The 22,083-nt window shown below is 36.2% G+C and overlaps 1 protein-coding gene across 6 annotated transcripts in view; it reads right to left on the bottom strand.

The window, feature by feature from the left end:
* Positions 1–22,083, bottom strand: part of LOC145674507 (uncharacterized) — a 266,730-nt gene that overhangs the window by 110,780 nt on the left and 133,867 nt on the right. For all 6 annotated transcript variants that reach the window (XM_081744660.1, XM_081744659.1, XM_081744658.1 and 3 more), the window contains 5 exons: positions 20,663–20,774; positions 16,907–17,028; positions 13,569–13,655; positions 3,832–4,077; positions 2,180–2,275 (listed from right to left, as the gene is read on the bottom strand). In XM_081744660.1, the coding sequence (XP_081600786.1) occupies positions 2,180–2,275; positions 3,832–4,077; positions 13,569–13,655; positions 16,907–17,028; positions 20,663–20,774 (663 nt within the window). The remainder of the gene's footprint in view (positions 1–2,179; positions 2,276–3,831; positions 4,078–13,568; positions 13,656–16,906; positions 17,029–20,662; positions 20,775–22,083) is intronic.

Genomic DNA, 22,083 nt, shown 5'->3' with positions numbered 1-22,083 from the left:
CAGCGAATGTCGGAAAATTTAAAGGGAAAAAATTGAATTTTTATGGGTCGACTGGTTAGAAAATATAAAATTAATGAAAGGTAGAAATTATACTATAGTTTATAAGCTTAAAGCCATAAACGATGTTAGACTAAGAATATGAGTAGTATATGATTACGAGTAGTTATAAGAATATGAGTAGTTCGAATGGTAGTTTCAATTTATTACCTAGAATGTGAGAGATATACAACGTGTTTCGAACAGAATAACCCGATTTTGGACGGCAATAATTACAGGACATGGGACATGCCGGTAAGGAAATGAGTCTTTTTGAATTAGCGTAGTCTAAAATTTCAGAAAATCATCATCAGATGTCAGTCAATGCGTATTCTCAGTTTGTTGTCAGTCAGAAGTAAGATGGCGTCCACTCAACAGAAGGCGTTTTGTGTACTGCAATTTGCAAAGACTGAGTCAGTGATTTCGATCCAGCGTGCTTTACGTCGGCGTTTTGGCATTGATCCGCCTACACCCAAAAACATTCGTCGTCGGTATTATCAATTCGAAGAGACAAGATGTTTGTGCAAAGGTAAGAGTCCAGGTCGGCCTTGCTGACCTAAGTTTATGACGAATTTAGCTATCCTCTAGATGTTGTTCGTGCTACTGTTGGTGGACACATAGAGCATTTGTTATAGCATAGCTAAAACTTGAAGATTTTGTGAGTATTTTGCAATTTATTCCATTTTTGCAGTATGTGTTTATCAATAAATATGGACGTTTGAAATCAGGTCATTCTTTTTGAAACACCCTGTACATTCAAAACTATGTGCAATTATTCCATTTCTGACTACTAACGATTTAATTTTGTTGATAGCAACTTTGTTAAATAGTTATGATAATGGGTTTACTAATGATAGTTACAATATATTTAGGCAAGATAAGTTTCAATGAATGGTTGAGCTTCGTTAATATCAGTATTGGATATTTGTACCCAGAAAGCAAAGACTACACAGAAGTTGTTGCAGAGGAATGTTCCTGAATTTATCCTAACGACTGAAACATCTTCCAGCACTGGCCCCGCGTAGCGTAGTCTTTAACGCTCTCGCCTTCGGTTCGAGCGGTCCCGTGTTCGATTCCCGGTGAAGGCACTCAGTCGAAAAAGTGTAAAAAGCTTTCTCAGGCCAGCCACCCCTTGGTTTTCCTCATTCACACCAGGAAAATGCTGGGGTGTTACCTAACATGTAGGTTCCAGGCCGCTTCCTTCCTCCCTTTCCCCGGATAGTGTGCTCGCCGAGGGATATCACCCTCATACGTGACGGGCTAACATGGCAATATATGCCGAAAGCTCAGAAATCTAAATCCTAAACTCTCAACCTCCAGCAGCCCGGTCTTCAACTTACTGGACTACAAGTTGTAATATAATTTTTAGGGCATGGTTTACAGGAACAGACATCCCAACATTGAGAGTCTGGAGCGTGTTCTTCTGAAATCAGTGGGGGCCACGGTGGCTCAGTGGTAGAGTGTTCACCTAGGGCGCATGGAGTCGGTGGTTCGATCCCAGCTCACGCCAAGTGAGTTTTCTGGTGGACAAACACCGTGTGCGTTGGTTTTCCTCTTTCCTCCCACTTTCTTCATTCCACCATTTCATTTATTTCTCACCATCACCATCTCCTTTACCGTAGCCGGCATAATAGTGGGACTTAAAATTGAAAGATTTCATTTCAACGACTGAAGTCAGTGGCTGATTTTCCGATGGAAACTGTGGGTACCGCGTTTAATGATTGACCTTAGAGATTTAAGGTCTGTGGGATAGTCAAAAGGCATTGCTAGAAGAAATTGGTACTCTGTGAGTTTCTCACATCTTTATAAATTAACTATATAACTGTTCCAATATTTCAATACTTTGTATAGTAGCTACTAGCCTCGGTCTAAAGACTTACTCTTTAGACCGCCACTTACTCACAAAGGGAAGCCGCCCCAATGTGCGGTTTTTTTAATACTGTCCTGCTTGTTTTTTTCTCTCCCTTGAAAACTAACTGACAGGCAATAAATTGAACCCAAACTATTGCCAAATCTTTGTCAATGATCCCTTTTCTTTCCTTCTTTCTCTTAAAAGGCGACTTTCCTTTATGAGCCCTTGGCTGTCTTTAGACTGAAGCTACTATAACAATACTTATATCACTAGGTAAGTAACTCGACTAACCTGTTGCATTATGTTGACTGGGTTCTTCAACAACCGTCACTGGAATTTCACTGGACGAAGATGACAGTCGGAGTCTCTTTCTGGAACATTCAGTGACTGGAAAATGAACGAAACAGAATGGTTAGCATACTTAAGTATAGCACGTAAACGCCGAGGGAAGGAGCCAAGATGACGTTAACATACCTCTTTCTTCCCTACAAAGGTAAATATGTAAACTCTATTCTTTGCCTCTAGAGCACACGATTATACGAGGTGTGTTCAAGAAGTATCGAGCCTTTGGTTGGCAAAAATGCATTTATTGATTTTAAATCCGAAACATTAATCCCCTTCAAACAAGTCACCTTCGTAATGCACACTCTTCTCCGAGGGAATCCACCATTATCGGAAGAACTTCTAGAACGAAGTTTTTGGAATTGTGAGTAACCGTGCCATCGCATTCCCGATGATGTCTTCTCTTGACTCAAATCGAGTCTTCCTTTTAGTGGGATTTTAATCTTGGGAAATAACCAAGAAAAGTCACACTTAGCCTTGTGGATTGAGTAGGGAGCCTGACGATACACAGAAATGTTGTTTGGCGATGAAAGCTTGAATCAAATTTTGTGGACACTCTCCTCATGCCCAAATTCTCGTTCAAAATTGAATGTACCAACCCAATTGAATGGTTTCCGCTTGGACATCGCCAAGCTTTTGGCAAAATTTGATGCAATATCGCTGCTTAAGTTTTTCTGTCATTTTACAAAAAAAAAAAAAAAAAAAAAAACTGAAGTCCAACGACCGCTCACTACACGTCTTCACTCATTGGCCGACTGCCAGCGACTGACACTTTCTGCGGGCAGGAAAATATTCACGCTTGCGTACGAGTGTCCACTCTACATCTACACTAAAGAAAGTCTCCCGCACTTCATTGGTTTACACGAAAAAAAAAAAAATGATCGATACTTTTTAAGCACACTTCGTATACTTAGATAGAGTGTGATCCAGAAAATTCCATATCAAACGGAAACTACGGTGACAACAGACGTAGAAAGAAAAAAAGTCTAAAACACATAGGACTGGAAATGTTGCCTTAAAAGGTCATAAGCTGTTTACAATGGCAGAAAATATATATTTAAGTTACAAAGTTAGAAACTGTTTGAACTCCCGTAACTGGTTAAGAAAATTACTTAGGTATCAGCTTTATCTAAAATCTATATTTCAAAATCTTCCGGGGCTTGCTCAACGACTTGTACAAACAGAGTTGGGGTAAATGATGGCGCTGTTAAGTTCTAACTAAGCATAAATGACAATATTCAAGTAGGTATCACTAAGCATCAATTTATTACTCTGTAACTAATCGAAAATGATTTATTACTCTGTTACTAATCGAAAATGATTAATTACTCTTCCCTTTACTGTAAAAGCCAATATTATTTTCAAGAGTTATGCACCGGTACACAACATACTTTATCTTCAAACAAATGTTTTTGATAATGAAGTGCTAAATAATTTCGATACTAAAATATAGATCGGCAACATTTCTCAGGGTATATTTAGTAACTTGCTCTGTCAATATTTCAGTACTTGTTCTATACAGAATGTACTATTTTCCTTTCCTTGCAAGTAGCAAATGAGCCTCCTAGGGTCAGTCAATATGTATTTTGTGACCTACTTACCCATACTTTGAAAATTCCTTAGAACTTCCAAGCTATTTGTGTGTCCAACGCTCATTTGATTAGACGTTTCATTGACAATCTTCTCAGCTGTTGCTCCACTACTAAGCCTCGCTTGTTCCTGATAAACATTGTTCATGTTTGTCACTATGTGCGGAACATTGGTCACTGCCTTTTGTTGTTCAGCTGATGACTGATTCCTTGGCCTGGTATCCCAGTTCTGCACGTTTCCGGCAGAAAATTCAGGATCTGCAATTCACAAATAATACTTTTCTTTAAAATGGTTACCAATATTTTCAATCATATGTAACATTTTGTCAGTGATATTTAATGTATTATTTTGTATTTAAGTTCCGATAGAAATACAGGTACAACTAGAGATTTTATTCTCTTTGAGAAATCTTGATTTTGATAAACAAATAACCAAGAGCAACCCCCGCGTAGTTGTCATGTCAATTCCGACCATCGCTAAGTGAGACTAGTAACAAAGAATAACGGCTTTGGCGTTGCCTCTTTTAAAAGAAAGAAATGATTGAAGTAAATAATGAGGGGCAACACCTTTGGTGTTGACCATGTTAACTCCCTGGAAACCCTTTGCCGTTGTTGTCCCTACCTAAAATAAAGAAGTGAGTGTAATGAACTACGACCCTGTCAATTCCAAAACCACTTCTTGCATAAGCTTGTGCTTAAATGTCATCGGAAATGTCACCAATTAGTTTACCTAGATTCGGTTCCCAGTGGAAGACCACAATAAGATTTAATTTAAAAATCATTCATTTTCGTTAGTCATCTGCTTTTCTTACCCCAAAAGGCATAATCGTGAAACGTGAAATTGAAATTTCATTAAATATAACCTCTATTCTACTAAACTTGCACTAATAGTAAATACCGATAATATCTGTTCAAGTTGATGAGCCTGTGTATAGAAAGGGAATTGTTATTTGCATAGAAGCAAGACGTTCATAGAAATAACCAAAAACGTTCATAAATTTTGACCCTCCCCGTAATCCTTCCTCGAACCAAAATTCCAAATAAAACAGCTTCGTAACCGATTGATCTATTAAATTTGATGGCTGAGACTTATTTTTATATTAAAATCTGATGACAGGCACACAAAATTATTTTATATATAAGAGTTTGTGCAAGTGCCGAACAGATGCACCCGCGTGTTTAAACAATTAGTGGTCATCTTATATTTTGAGATTGATACTCCTGATGTCAAACAACTTTGCTTATTTGATCTATGAGTCCACATTGTTACCACTGACTTTAGTGTTACCATGTTGAGGGATAAATCCCATGGCGTAAGGATTTTTCTTGTGGAGAGGGATTGAAGGATTATAAAATACATCATTATCCTCAAAGAACGTTAACCTCCCTTTAACAACCTCCTTGAAGACGGAATGGGATTTGTCTTCTTACAGGGTGTCCTATTTACAACACAATCCGGAGTGGGAAGTTTTAAAAATCTTGAACAAAAAATGGTACATGTATATTGATTATATCAAATTTAAAATTTGATCAAGTTAATATTTTTAAACCTAGAAACAACGAATGAAATCCATTACTGTGTATGCAATGTTGCATGTCTGTCAGGTATATGTATTATTTTCAATGAACTTTTTAAAGTTTTCTTCTTGTTTTCAGTAGTTGCGTGTAATAGGCAATTACAAAATACATGTGTTGTTGTACTCAAGCATAAGCAGTTGTTGTCAATACATAGCGTAAATTTAAGAAAACAATTATTTCATTAGTTCGCCACTCCAGAGGCGTTCACTGACCGTGTATCCGTAAAAATAAACAATTCTTTCTCCAGCACTACAGATGCCGAGCTACTTCACCTATCCAAGGTAGGCATTAGTATCTCACATGACCATACATGTGTGTTACGTACCATTTTCCACATTTTGTAAAAAAAGTTAACAGTTCAAGTTATATTTGCCAATGATGCATGTACACTAACAACCGCATTCGTTATTTCTAGGTTTAAAAATATCTGGATGAAGAAGGCTTAAATTTGGTATAAAATTTACACATGCATCACTTTCGGTTCATAGCTTGTATAACGCCCAACTCCGATTTAGGATTTAGATTTCTGGGCTTTCGGCACCTATGGCCATTTAGCCCATCACGTTTGAGGGATGACGTCCTTCAGCGAACACATTATCCGAGGAAAGGGAAGGAAGGAAGCGGCCTGGGACCTATAAGTTAGATACCACCCCCGCATTTACCTAGTGCGAATGAAGAAAACCCAGGAAAACCTCATTCAGGATGGCTGGCCTGAAAAAGCTTTTTACACTTTTTCGACCGAGTGTCTCCATCGAGAATCGAACCCGAGACCACTCATATATATAAGAATTAATCCACTAACTGATTCACTCACCAACTGACCTTCGAAACTGTTGTGCTAAAATCTTTTGAAATTTTGAGGAAATGATTATCTTTCACCCTAGTCTGTAGATAAGAAGGGATTTTGCGAAATATATATCTTAAAGGGGGATAGAGGACTTGAATTATTTTTTTGGCGTTCTTAAGATTTCCGAAAATATTAGACGTAGAACCTTGAAATTTTGTATATTAGTTCTCTTTGCACTCTATGCTGAAAATGTGGTGAAGTTTTGGAAAATGAAATCTTTTAGTTTTACGTCCCACAATTATGTCGGCTAATCTAAAGGAAACGGTGATGGTGAGAAATGAATGCATTCATGGAATAAGTGGGAGGAAACGGGAGAATCCCAAGAAAATCCACACATACGTTGTTTGTCCACTACAAAGTCCACTTGGCTCGAGCTGGGATCGAACCAGGGACCCCCGCATCACAGGTGAACGCTCTACCACTAAGCAAAGGGTAGGTTTTGGAAACTGTATATATTAGGGTAGAGCGATATTTTTTTTTTTTTTTTTTTTTTTTTTTGCGAAATTTGAATTTGGATAGGTTGCAAAAGTTGCATCATATCGTAGTACTTTACCATAGAAAATTTCAATTCTCTTAAATAAGTTTTAGCTGAGGCCCAAGAGGCTTTAAATTTGAAAATTTCTAAATCAATTTCCATTTACTATCTAACTATTTGGCAAATCTTCGCTGGAAGTAGATTGTAATTTCTATTGTGGATAGAGGGCAAAAGCTGCATCCTGTATCAGTAGATAACAACAAGAATTTTTAATCCTCTAAAATTATTTTTAGCTGGGGCGCAATGGCCCTGATATTTGGGAATAATAAGACGAAAAGTTATCAACTATAAGCATTTTGCTTGTTTGTCATAAGCCTTTTTCTTGCTATTTAGTACAATCTTTTCCTGATATCATATAATGAACTTATTGGCAGTATTAAGTCACTGGTATAATAGTTAGGTGGATGAAGATAAAGAGGGTAAAGCACGAAATCAGGGCGCGCGCTCGTGCAGGTGCTAAAGTCTTGCGTAACAGTTTAGTAGCCGGATGATTGTAATAAGTGTTGTACGGGTGCACGGGACATGTATCTGGTTTTTTGATAATGAAGTGCTAGAAAACTCTAAAATTTGTGAAATCTATCTACTTCTCATCATACGTAATAAATTACGCGAAGCTTCCTCGTGACTACGCGGTTAGCACGCACGACTTTGGCGTTGGAGACTCGTATCCGATTCCCGGCTGGAGCTAACATGGTTCGAATTCCATGTCAAGCTGTAGGTCCACGTCTCATATAGCCTCGCTGCAGAAAAACACGCTAAACTGACATCAACTCTTACGCAGAGCCTTAGTCGACACACGTAACGTCTACACAAACAGATGCTTACAACGATTGTTACAATGTTATTTACATTATGTAAATTTTTAATACAAGAAATATCTTTGTTTTATAATTTTTAAATAAACAAATCATAAATTATTATTAAAAATAATATTTAAAACTTGAAGTACCAACACAATATCGAAGACGGGTAGAAATGCAGGGCAAAGCAAACCGATTTTTATTACGAAAACTGATATCGTATAACAGTTTCGCCAACTAAACCCTGGCTTTATCAAGCTAAAGAGCTTAGTTTGCTAAACTGTTGTAGTAGCCTCGGTCTAAAGACAGCAACTTGTTAACAAAGGGAAGCCGCCTTTTAAGAGAAAGAAGGAAAGAAAAGGGACCATTGACAAAGATTTGGCAATAGTTTGGGTTCAATTTATTGCCTGTCAGTTAGTTCTCAAGGGAGAAAAAAAAAAGCAGGACAGTATGAAAAGAAACTGCACATTAGGGCGGCTCCCTTTTGTGAGTAAGTGGCTGTCTTTAGACCGAGGTTACTATACGTATAGTGAAGAATATTACGGTTGGCATATTAGAAGTGCAATTCACCTTTTATTATTATTATTATTATTATTATTATTATTATTAAATAAAGATATATCGTATTATTAACAATGTTTATGATTGCGTTAAATTACAAAATAATATTAATATTATTGTTACTAGGTCAAAGGTTAATGTTCTACATCTGAACCTTAATAAAATATGTTCTGTATCTTTCCCTTCATGTTTATTACAATAATGTTGTTGATAATGTTTTGGTCAAAAAGCTTTTCTCTATTTAAAATTTGGATCTTACCTTTGATTCCTAATTGTTAATTAATAAACATATGTAATGCATAGTTTCTAAAGCTATGCCAGAAGAAACTTAGGAATCACAAAATGGATTTCCAAAGATTTTTTTTCCTTTTTGAAAACCTGCTTAATTTTATACTATGCTAACGTAAGAAGTCACCTTGAATTTTTTACTAGTATTTGGAACAAAGGAGCCCAGTACTTTCAAAAAGATATCGAAATAGTTCAAAACTTGTTTCTGTCATAGTAATTCAAATTTTTATCAGAGAAAACTTAGGATGAAATTAGGCACCTTCTTGGTCTACTTAAACTATCTAAACGAACAATTTTATTTGATATTAAATTACATCTTGACGGGCAAATTACCATTAATTGAGGCTGGTTAGTCTTGGTGTCCCTAAGACGTCAATAAGAAATTTTAAAATTTTCAAATGTAATCCAACTTTCAGTGACGCTCCGACATAAAAATGTTTGTCATATGCCAATAATTATTTATATATTATCACTGGTCAACATGATTTGTTTACAAAAGAAGTGATTGCTGATTCTGAAGGAGTTTATTCTCCTGAATTCAAAAATGCAATCAAAATGTTTCCATTGGGCACCGTTTTGTTGTGTTTTTTCACCCTTATATACGAAATGAAGCCTATTTTCATGAAACTTCCATATTTTTGAATCGGCATAGTGCAGTGGTTTATTAATATAGGAGGATAATTTAAGACACACATTACTGGGAAAGAATAAAACTTTCATCTAGTGCAAGATTTGTCTCATCAATGTCATGGGGGTGGGGGTGGTAGGTAATTGAATTTAGGTAAACATTGTGGAGATTGTTTTTTTTTTTTTTTTTTTTTTTTTTTTTTTTTTTTTTTTTTTTAATTGTGCAATCCCTTCCTTACCTCTTGCCACACCTCAACGACGGCCAATTAAGTTATAGACTTACATAGCTTATAAGACCCACTTGGTATAAAGGTATTCGAGTTTCCAAAAGTTTTTTTTTTTTTTTTTTTCAATAAAAAGGCGGAAAATAATGGAGCAAACGTGTTTGTTTTTGTGCGCTTCACAATACTGTAAATGACGATCAAGATCAGACCTGTTTTAGCAGAAAGACATTCGTGATCGTGTAGTAAGCCTCGTAGGTTTTCTTTCTATGTAAGTGGAGTGTTTTTTGTCTCATTTCTTGTGTTGTTAAAAAGAACTTGCATAATGCTAAGAAAGTGTTTGCATCATCCGGACAATTTCTGCTACATTTGTGGTGAACTAACGTTGAAATCTCAGATGGGTAATTTTACGCCACTTGTAAAAAAGTGTTACGAGCTTCACTTTGGCTGCAAAGCGGGTGATTTTGATAAACCATGGGCTCCGAATATATGTTGTGTTACATGTGTGCGGCTTCTCACAGGATGGAAAAACGGGCAGACATCATATGCCTTTTGCAATTCCCATGATCTGGAGGGAACAAAAAGACCATTCCAGTGACTGCTACTTTTGTTTAACAAACATAAAAGGAATTACAAAAAATAAAACTAAACATACCGTTACATATCCAAATCTGCCATCTACCATGAGGCCTGTATTACATAGTGACGAGTATCCTGTGTCGAAATGTCCAGATTTTGTGACAACTGGAGACTGACTCCGACGCAGCGGATACTGAGGAAGAAATTCATTACAGAAGTGATCCTACATTCGAGGCTTCTACATCAGAACCCCACTTACTAACTCAGCAGACCCCAATGATCTCATTGAGGATTTACAGTTGGCGAAACAACAAGCCGAACTTCTAGCTTCGAGGCTCAAAGGTTGGAATCTATTACACAAAGAAACAAGGATATGCGTGTATCATAGTCTCGATAGCAGGGGCCGCGGTGGCTCAGTGGTAGAGCGTTCACCTCTGGTGCTTGGGGTCCCGGGTTCGATCCCAGCCCCCGCCAAGTGAACTTTGTGGTGGACAAACACCGTGTGCGTGGGTTTTCTCGGGGTTCTCCCGTTTCCTCCTACTTTCTTCATTCCACCATTTCATTCATCACTTATCATCACCGTCTCCTTTAGCCTAACCGGCATAACCGTGGGACGTAAATCTCAAAGATTTCATTTCATTTTTAGTCTCGATAGTGATTTCAAAGAATATTTTTCCACAAAGGATGGTATCGGGTTCTGTAATAATGTTAGTGCAGTTATGGACGCTCTTGGACATGAACACCAGCCACATGAATGGCGATTGTTCATAGACTCCTCGAAAATTAGTTAGGAGGCGGTACTTCTGCATAATGGAAATGAATTACCATCAATACCTATGGCCCATGCAGTTTACATGAAAGAGTCATATCAGAATATGAAATTGTTGTTAAATAAACTCCAGTACACAAAATATAACTGGAATATCTGTAGTGATTTAAAGGTCGTAGCTTTACTTCTTGGCTTACAACTGGGATACATAAAATTTTGCTGTTTCTTATGTGAATGGGACAGCAGAGATAGGAAGTCGCACTACATTAAGAAACAATCGCCTAAACGTGACACTCTTACTCCTGGGAGCAAAAATGTGTCTCACACCCCATTGGTGAATCCCGAACGAGTGTACCTACCACCGCTGCATATCAAATTGGCCTTAGGAAGAATTTTGTAAAAGCACTTGACAAAAATTCTCCTGCATTCATGTATTTGCAATCTAAATTTCCCAAAGTCAGCGACGCAAAACTGAAAGAAGGAATATTTGTTGAGCAGCAAATCACATCATTACTGGATGATGACAAGTTTGCAGAGCTGTTGAATCCCCTAGAAGACAAAGCGTGGAAAGCCTTCATAGGTATCTGTCGTGGTTTCCTTAGAAAACATAAAGGAGAAAACTATCGTGAAATAGTGAATGATCTTGTGAATTCGTACCAAGCTATGGGATGCAATACGTCTTTACAGATTCATTTCTTAGACTCAATTTAGATTTTCTCTCGCAAAATCTTGGTTCAGTAAGTGATGAACATGCGATCGATTCCACCAGCAGACTTCTACAATGGAGAAGAGGTATCAGGGCAAATGGAGTCTCAGAATGCTAGCCGATTACTGCTGGACATTGAAGAGAGACATCCCGAAAACTAAATACAGCCGAAAACCATCATTCAGGCCTAGAACTTCTTAGGTAAGTAGAAGTGATATTTATACCGTAGTCGTATTTGTGTTTTCTTTAATGTACAAGGAGGACGAAAAGGGCAAAATAAGATGTTGCCTTTACTTTGCTAATCGATTGTTAAAATGAGCAATGGAAATGTACAATTTCCACATTTTACACAATTTAATGACACCCTCCCCCTTTTGTATGGAATAGATGACAACAAACTCCATATATGATATGACCTTTGTCCTTCCACTGACATCAACATTATAAGCTTATGTTAATAAACAGCTGAGCTATGCCGCTACAAACACAAGGATGTTTTAAGAAAATATGGTTCATTTCGATTGCCAACCTGAAAAACAAATGACTGTCACAAGAAAACCGTGTCTGATGGGAAAATTCTGATTTCATTTTTAAATTTAACAGGACAAGTACATTTAGACTTGGTAACACTTGTTCTTGTGAAAGAAAAAAAAATTTTTTTATAAACCAGTTATTGATTTTTTACTCCTGATTTTCCTTCTATTCGAAGGAAGTTTATAACTTATCATTTGTCATAAACCTTTCTTTTTAATTATTTTATTATTATTATTTTTTTGCTTGTTTTAATTACACTGATCCTATTTACCTTATCTTTGTCCATGCATGGTTATATCTTTTATAACTTGATTGTAATTTCAGTAATGTTCTTCTTAATATGTGTTATTATGTTTCTTTAATCTATGTTTTTATCTTAATGTTATTATATGCATGTTTGTTTTGTTATTTTTTGTGCTATTCTTCGAAATTGTAATTTGACTGAGAGTCTGTAATTTACTGATACCAATAAATAGAAAAAAAATATTATTTCTATAATTTCAATGTAGTGACTTCTCTCAGACTTTCCTCTTTGATAAAAGAAACTGTCGCAGCTAAACGTTGAATTTTTGATTGAAAAGACAAATAAAATATATAGCAAGGTTAGATAAAATTTCCTAAATTCCTAAAATTTGCGACTGGAAGTAGATGTTGGTTCTAGACTTCAGAATGAGAGAGGCTAGAGAATTCGAACGTTCTACGGCTATTCTGACTTTCGTATTGGTTTCGAAGACATCTACGACTCGAATTTTTATTGAATTTGTCACCCTCGATCATAAAGTTCAGAGCAAACTTCAGTACGTGCAGTTTGCTGCTTATATTACGTTATCTATCCAAGTTTCATTGAAACTTTGAATTTGTTCTGAGCACTAAACTCATTACGGTATAAACTTTAATTTCACAAATCATTGCTTTCAGCTTGAAGTAAAATATGTTCAGCACATGAATTTTCGGAATGTTTTTGTACTATTTCTTGGTCTCATTATTTCAAAGCGTATAATTTGTTTCCAAAGTCGAATCAGGAAGTAAGACTCAATACATACAGAATGTTTCAAAACAACACCGACAACGTTTGGGAGGTGATTCCTGACACCAACTTAAGACAAAAAGTACAGACCAATCTGGGTGCAGAAATCCGTTATTTCGGAGTTATATGCTTCCAAAAACATGAAAAAAAAAAAAAAAAAAAAAAAAAGAACTTTAAAGGTCCGTAGCTCGTATACTATGGGACCTACCGTAGTCGGGTCAAGGCTTCACTTAGGAACTAATACGCTATCCAAAAATGCATGTTTCAGAATACTAAGGTATTCACGAAGCAATTTTTATAGAGAGATTTTGGCTATGGGCATCTAATTTGAAGTACTCACCAACTACCTCTATAAAAATGTCGCGAAAGTACCGCAGGATTCCGAAACATGGATATTTGAATAGGACATATATTAGTTCTAAGTAAAGTCTTGGTTCGACTACTGTAGATCCCATAGTTTTGGACCTATGGACCTTTAAAGTTCATTTTTTCATGTTTTCGGTAGCCTATAACTCCGAAATGACGGATTTCTGCAACCAGGTTGATCTGTACTTTTTGTCTTATGTTAGTGTCAGAAATCACCTCCTGAATGTTGCCAGTGTTGTTTTCATTGTATATACATAGTTACGAAGTTAAATAACGGATTTTTAAAGTTTGAAATAAATAACTCAACTAACCTGTTGTATTGTGTTGACTCTGTCCTTCAACCGTAATTTCACTGAAGGAAGATGACATTCGGGGTCTCTTTCTGGAACATCCACTGACTGCAAAACGAAGACAATTGAATGGTAAACATACTTAAGGATAGTACATTCTATGTAGGAGTAAAATCATATTAATATATTTTTTTCTGTTATACAAAGGCTAAGTAAGGAGAATATGTCAACTCTTTCTTAATCCCTAAGACAGTATATTTATGCACATGGTGTACCCAAAAAACTTTGGTATTAAATAAACATTACTATATACCAATATAGCAATTTTCGTGTTAGGTGGGAATTTTTGGACACCTGTATGTAAATAAATTCCCTAATCAAGATGTATCAATATAAGTTTCTTAATAGTTTCATTTCTACCCACTGCTATATTTGAATTCTCGCACTACCTCAATCGATCGGCTTTTTCTTGTCCTAGTCTTCTTTACACGTAGTCATCTCTTCGCTACAAGCAGAGATACTTTTATATTACCTGCTCTTAATTTGTAACAGAACTAAAGTGAAATGAAATCTTTCAGTTTAACGTCCCACTATTATGCCCTTAAAGCTAAGAGAGACGGATGATCAAAACAAGTGAATCATAATGGAATTAGTATATCGGAGGAAACGAGAGTACCTCGAGAAAACCAACGATCACGATGTTGTCCACCACAAACTTACTTGGCCTGGGATCAAGTCAGGAATCTCACATACCATAGGTAAGCACTTTACACTGAGCCACCGTGTTTCCTTTATTTGTAACAGAAAAAATATGCTCAATAATGATAGGGTTAAAGTTCAGCATATAATTTTATAACAAGAAAATCAAAAAAACCAAAAATGGATTAAAAGACTGCGATCTTGGCCAATAATTAGTTTTTGCATCAGGGGCCACAAAATTTTTGAACGGTTTCTAAATCGAGTTTTCGTATTTTCTACGGAATAAGCAGATCATACTGAGTTAACTGGTAGTTTAAGTTTGGCTACACTATATATAGTTTCCAGATATAAGAGCCACAAGAAAATTTTTGATTGAAATATATTGGATCTTTTGATCCAAAAATGAGAAAGTGGAGGATAGAGACTAGTCAGCACCTTTTACGGAAGATGATTTTACTGCACAGAGTGAAAATCCCGTCAATAATATCGGAGAAAAAAGTTTGTGGTTTTGGTTTTGTTGTCGTATAGTTAATCGAACTTATGCTAAGGAGCCGTTTAAAAGATGAAGAAACAAATGCAATTTCTTGAACTTCTACGATCTTCTTTCATTGTTAACTGAAGAAGTAAGCAGAAGCAGCTCTCGAAACCTTTTCATATATTAGGTGTCTCGGAATATTATAGATTAATTACTGCATTACTTTATATTAGTAGGGAATCAAACGACTTTCCCTACAGAACTTCATCTGCACGTGCGAAATCAGTAGAAATTTAGGAGGTGAAAAGTGCAGGAATGAGCCGGGAACGAATCCGATTATCCAGCTCACCGTACAGGTGCACTGAGCACTAAGTTACCCAATCCCTCTTTCCTTTAAAGTAGACTTGCCCTCCTTGTCGATGCTGGAGCTTTCAGACCACATGAACTGTACTAGAACTCCTGAAAGGCCACTGCATTCCCATCTATAGCCAATGCGATGGTACTAAAATAGTTTTTTCTTTCTCCAGTTTCGCCGCTTAATATTGAGTTCTTCAATTGTCACTGGTGTTCATTAATAACGACGCTAGGTTGTACGAACACAAAAATTTTGGCACAGTGACATGAAACTGAGAGAAAATCGAAGACATTAAAACGTTCCCTTATTTAGGAAGTCTAGTATCCTTGGACGGAAGAAGTGAAAAAGACATAAGTTCCAGAATGGTGCAGGTTAAATAAGCATTTAATAGGAAAAGAGGACGACTAACATGAAGAAATGTGTCGTTGGACATTCGTAAATGATTTATTAAAACAATGGTATTGAGCGTGGCGCTTTACGGATCAGAGACGTGGACATTGAGAAAAGCTGAAATATTCAAACTGGAAGCATTTGAAAAGTGGTGTTTGTACAGAATGCTGCGCATATCATAAACCTAAAGGAAAAGAAATGAAGACGTACTAAAGGAAACTAGTGAAGGACGACAGATCATGAAGATAATAGGAAAAAGAAAAAAACGAGCATGCTTGGCCATCTTATTCGGCACTCTGATTGAATCACCGTGTTGACAGAGGGAAACGCAGAAGGAAAACCAGAGATAGAATACCTAGATGCAGTTACGAAGAAGAGACCTTATCAAATTATAAAACAGCTCTCCCAAGCGAGAGAAAAGTTTTAAAGTTTCCATGTTGCCCACCAACCTATGGTTAAGGAGAGAAAGAAGAAGACATGAAACTATGACGACTGATTTCAAGACTGATATATGTGTGGCTGTTTAGGAAGTGGATTGAGTAATTAACGGTCAGCGCACCGGTATGTTAAGCTGGAGATCAAAGTTAGAATCACTGCTCAGCCTCGTACTGTCTACTCTTTGAATTTATTTTATACAAGTCTTTGTACATGACCTACTCAAGTTACGACTTCTGCAACAATGGATTATGTAAGTACTTTTTTCTACTTCTGTCTTGAACTTTTGGTTACTAGCGAAGAGAATTTTGTAGATTTACTAGTTTCTCATTCAGATAGAAATCACTTACCTTAATGTTATGGCAGTGGTCTCTTTAACTCAAAAATTACGAACAGAACTATGTCTATAAAGTAAAGTAACTCGAATAATATTCCATTAAAGCAGTGCAGTAAGATATATCGTAAATTCACGCATGTTCTATGGAAAACTGCTCTTGAAGAGCTGAGAAGCTTATTTTATGCCTGTACCTCAAACAGTGGTAACAATCCCCAACAGATGAACATAATAACGACAGTGATGATGATAAGGCTTAAAACAATATTTTCAGAAGCTTGTTATAATCTAAAAACGAGAAATCAGAAGTTACAAACTATTTGCTCATTTCAGATAGACATAAGTGACTTAGTGTTTTCAATACTGCAATACCTAAACTTATATTACCTACTATTTCTCATCCAAGATAGTATATACATTACTATATAATATATATATATATATATATATATATATATATATATATATATAATATTAATTAATATATATTAAAATTATGATTAATTTTACGGTCAATTTTAAAAATGTAACCCAGTTTCTGTTATGTATATATTATATTGTAAGGAGTAAATGTTAATTATTTTTTCAATATACGAGTACTAGTAACTACTCACAAAGACTTTTGTTACATAAAGTGATAAAAACGAAAGAGAATTAAGTAAGTAACTTACAAGAGTCCTTCGGATTGTACTTAAATCTTACTGGTTCACTGGTTTCTTTATCCGATGGCCGATACAACTGCAGGAACACTTCCACTGGACTTTCTATTTCAGTGTTTCGGTATTTGGGTGTCCTGTCAATAGTAAAAACTTCCATAATAAATATACAATTCATGCGAATATACATATATATCTATATCTATATATATATCTATATATATATATATATAGGGTGGAAGGTAGCAACACCGAAAAAACTTTGGAAGGTGGTTCCTTATACGAAATGAAAGAAAAGAGTTCTAATAAACATGGGTCGAAAAACGTCTCCTTTCAGAGTTACGAACTGCCAAAAATTCGGAAAATCACGTTTCAAAACGCCCTGGCTTAGAAACTATGGGATTTATCCCAAGCGGTTTAAGAAATTACACAGGAACTAGCATGCGGTCTATCTAAATATCCATGTTTCACCATTCTCTGTTATCGGCGAAACGAACTGTAAAAAGGAAGTTGAGCTATAGGGATACTACTTTAAGTACTATTAGTGCGTTCGTTTTGCTGGTACCGGTGAATATATAGAAACTTCATTAACTTCTAGAGGGAACTTTGTATTCATACAAGAATTTGCCTTCAGACAATTCCACAAGGGCAGGCCCCTAGCCAGCCTGATTTATTAGGGGGGAGGGCAGAAATGAAGACTGAGGGGGCAATGACAAAGACATCAAAGAACACCATAAAATTGCATACTTATATATTATTTACAGAATCTGTATTTTATTTTTGAATTATCGAAACCGTATATTTTTGTTTCATTTTTGTGTGCTTAATACAAGCTCCTTGCGAGGTACTTTGTTTTATATTAATAATTAAAATTGGAGTATTTATATTTAAACATTAGAACAAAATATCTCAGCAATTTTAGATTATATCAATACAAAATAGGAAGAAATGAAATGAAATCTTTAAGTTTTACGTCCCACGATTATGCCGGTTAGGATAAAGGAGACGGTGATGATGAGAGAAGAATGAAATGGTGGAATGAAGAAAGTGGGAGGAAACGGGAGAACCCTGAGAAAACCCACGAGCACGATGTTTGTCCACCACAAAGTCCACACGGCGCGAACTGGGATCGAACCAGGGACCCCAAACCCTAGAGGTGAACGCTCTACCACTGAGCCACCGCGCCTCCACAATACAAAATAGGAGTATATGTTTTATTCAATGTTTGCACTCAATTTTCTACCTTCCAAAATAACCGAGACATTACACTTTATTAATATTCACAACTAACGTTGTGGACTATGATACTGTTCTTTGGAAGTGCACCTGGTATCCTTGGATGCTTGTCATGGTTGCAATAATATTGTATGGTTTGAAATTCTTGAAATGGGTAAAGGCAATGGAAAATATTTGGTGCATCTAGCAAGAAACATATAATTTTAGACAGAAATGAGTAGAATTCGCAAAGGTGAATTTAATTGGGTAAATATAGTTGCAAGAATTTCATTAGTTTTGAGTCAGTTTGAAAATTCTCTTTAGTGTTACTTTTCGAGGGTGCAAAAATAATTTATGGGGGCAGTGTCCCCTCTAGCCCCTCCCTGGCTACTGGCCTGCACTAGGGCAAGTCCTATTAATCAGAGAATCAAAACTTCACACCTACATGACATGAACATGAGAGAAACATTCGAAAGAAGTCATATATGACTTCTTACAGGATATAGATTATATTTGCAGGATGGTGTTACAAGTTACTATATCCTTTCAGACGTAATTTTTTCTACGTAACACAAATTATGTTCCTGCAAACACCAATTCACATTAAACAGTTAAAACTGTGTAATCTTCATTTAAAAATAAGCACACTTCCCTGTTGTCAAATAATTGTATATAAAATACAATACAGTACAGTAACAACGGCTTCAATGCTTTAGTTCAGTACCCTCACATCTAGTGTGGAGCACGCGAAACTTAACAATGCTTTGTCGCTCTGCGATGCTCAGCAGTGAAATCTCTCTTTAACAACCAACTATAGTCAGCAAGCATGGATGGATTTCAGTGTCTTTGGTATCGAGATTTTATTGTCTTAATGTCTTGTTCAAACAGTTTACCTTGTTCCTCGCTGAATTTAACAAGATTGTCCAGGGTTGTGATAGATATGGCTGCGGAGAAAATGACTTCGACGTTCATTCTACAACCCATTCTTCTAAAGGCGTCAACCATATCATTCACAATTTCCACATAGTTTGCAGCCTTACAGTTGCCCAAAAAACATTCCGCAACTTATTGGAAAGCGAGCTAACAACAAGCAAAACTCAATAATTTCAGCAATCTTCTACGCAACACAAGCGGACAGCAATCGAAAATTTTGCTAAATCAATCAGTACAAATCAAATTCAAGATCCAGTACCGACAGAAAATACAGTCAATATTGGCGGCTATAGGCTACTCAAATCCATGCGGCTGATCAAAACTGATTGCAACGCGCGAAGAGGAATCAGAAAGAAGCTATCCGATCATGGATTAACATCGAAAGACGGCGAGAGAATTTCTTTGGACAGTTCTATTACCATTCTCTCTTTCGTTGATCCTTGGAAATCGACTCGATACCAGGATGTATGTAGGTTTATTTTCGTTACAACCTCCAAGATGTTAGGAGTCCTTCGAAGGAACCTCAGAGCTCTGAACACCACTCTCTTGATGCCCAGGGTATCAGTCTGTATGCAGAGACGTTGATTCCTCAGCACGCTACAACTCGATGCCAGGCTACTGAGAAAAAACTATCGACCCACTTCAGCCCCTTTGCCGGCATACGACTGTCTAACTCTACGGACATTCTCGGTGGAACAAAGAGTCGAATTATGGACCAATGAAACTTGGATTATGACAGTGCTCAATGAATTCAGTGTGTTTGTGAGCTTATTCTAAGGTCTGAACTACGAAACAGAATACAGTGATGCGTGTGATTAAGCAAAGCAACTTAGTTCACATTGTACTGCCACTTGCTGATCGTTTATTTCTTAACTTCCCTAAACTATGAGTCTAAGTTCTCTCGAAAAGAGTTATTGAGTTTATAGTATCTGAGTACCTTAAAAATCGGCTGATGGATTAAATTGCCTAAACATTCGCGAATCTGTCTCCACATCTCCTTGTTTAATTGAGAATTATTTTGATTGTCGCTGCCCTTCTGATCATATCAGATTTCGTATTCCGATAATGACACCGGTTACTGACAATAGATTTTCGTCGAAGACTTTCCCTCTCTACATAAGATAAAGGAAACGTAAGACGCAAAGCGGCGCATGATTGACAATACCATTGTTCAGGCACAATAGGAACTGCAGTACAGTCCTCGGAGTTTAAAACGTTTAGTATCAACCTCAACGAGTGAGGTATATGTAGTTTGGCAGGAAGTGGACTGCATAGCGTGATATTGCAGCAACCGACAAGCAGGACATCCGAGTTCGAAATCCAAGGAATTCATTTTTGATAAAGAATTTGAACAAATTTAGTTATTTTTTCATTTTCCAATTGTAATTTTTAGCTCATGGAACCATATATATGACGAATGTATCTTATCTCCGCAGATAAACTATCGTCTAAGTACCGAAAATAGACACGATAGAAAAATATTTTCTGTTATTCAACTTCGGTTCTTTAAGTGTGTGTTCTCCTTAATGAGAGAGGTAAGAAAAATGTGTTTCATTGCGGCGTATGCAATCAAAAATATCAAAAAAAGAAACGAAAAAGTGTAAAACTAATTAATAAACTTACCGAAAAACAATTGTGTACTGATGGTGGACGTCAAGCTCCGAAAATCTCCCGAAATCACACCAAATTTCGTTGTCTTCTTCATCGACTTCAAAAAATTTTACTTTTATGTTATCTACAATGAAGAAAAATGAGGTCATTAGATGTACATATTTCATCACACTAACTAGTAACGAATGTAAATGAATATCTCCTTATTTCTATGTTTTTATTATGGATAAGAGGTACGTCATAATTAACCGCTTAAGGACATATCCCGAGTTATCTCGTCTTTTTTTAAAAAAAATGTAATTAGTTTTTCCCCGAGTTATCTCTTAGCGTTTGTAACTTTCTTACTCCTTTGTACTTATCACAAAAGAAGCCGTATACTAATGTTCGAAGTACTAATTTAGCCAACAGATGATTCTACGGGTATTGTAGAGTGTCTAGCGGCTTTGCACTGCAGCACCAGTAGCGTATCTGTGTTGAATTTTATGTAGTTGTTATCTGTATCACTCTGTATCGAGAATACTAGGGATAAAAATCATGATATCAAGTAGAAAATTTGAAACGTCATTTTATTATGTATTGCACAATACATTGTGCATATCATTTAGCAATAAATATCATTCCTGCACGAATATTTTACCTATATCTACACCTCCCTATATCTTCTTACAGACCCGAGATCAGGGGTAAAAGTGGATCTGAAACGCTAGGGGAAACGCGTGACGTAACGTCATCCCCTGTGCCTTTCTTTGCCCACTGTATTTTTTTCAGGAAGTGGGGAATGCCATACATATTTCTTGGAAGTGGGTTAACGTCGTCGCCCCGTTTCCTCCTCACTTTTACTCCTGCTCGAGATAACTCGGGATAAAAATCTGCAAGTTTTTTAGCTTCTTTCTTCTTCGCACTGGAAAAGTCTTATGAAGAGGTATTTTTATTATGTACTCTTCTATATTCAAATAATTCAAACAAACAATAAAATATATGGGTATTTTTTTTTTTTGCCAGAAAATCTCCTGATAATTAAGTCCTTAAGGGGTTAAAAATGCAATTATCCATATCCTTACCAAATCTCAAACCTATATTTTGGGATTTCGTAGGAAAATAGTAGTAAAAGGAACTAAAGTTAAAGTTAAAAGGAAAATGTACATGAAACTGAACAACGTGTAAGTATTTTCAGAAAGATATAGACTTTTCCACCTGGTACACCTAAAAGAGAATAAAAGACTATATACTAGATATAATAAATAAAATATATATACTAGATAGATAGATAGATAGATAGATAGATAGATAGATAGATAGATACATAGATAGATAGATAGATAGATATAGATATATACGGGGTGTTAAACAACTATACCAACAAACTGTAAGAGGTGATTCCTCACATCAAAATAAGAGAAAAAGTTCATATGGACCTATGGCGAAAAGTGAGT

The sequence above is a fragment of the Thermobia domestica genome, chromosome 17 (assembly GCF_964235325.1).
Source record: "Thermobia domestica chromosome 17, izTheDome1.hap1.1, whole genome shotgun sequence".
NCBI classification, from domain to species: Eukaryota; Metazoa; Arthropoda; class Insecta; order Zygentoma; family Lepismatidae; genus Thermobia; species Thermobia domestica.
The sequence above is the reverse complement of the archived record's forward strand: the minus strand, read 5'-3'. Positions and strand labels throughout refer to the sequence as shown.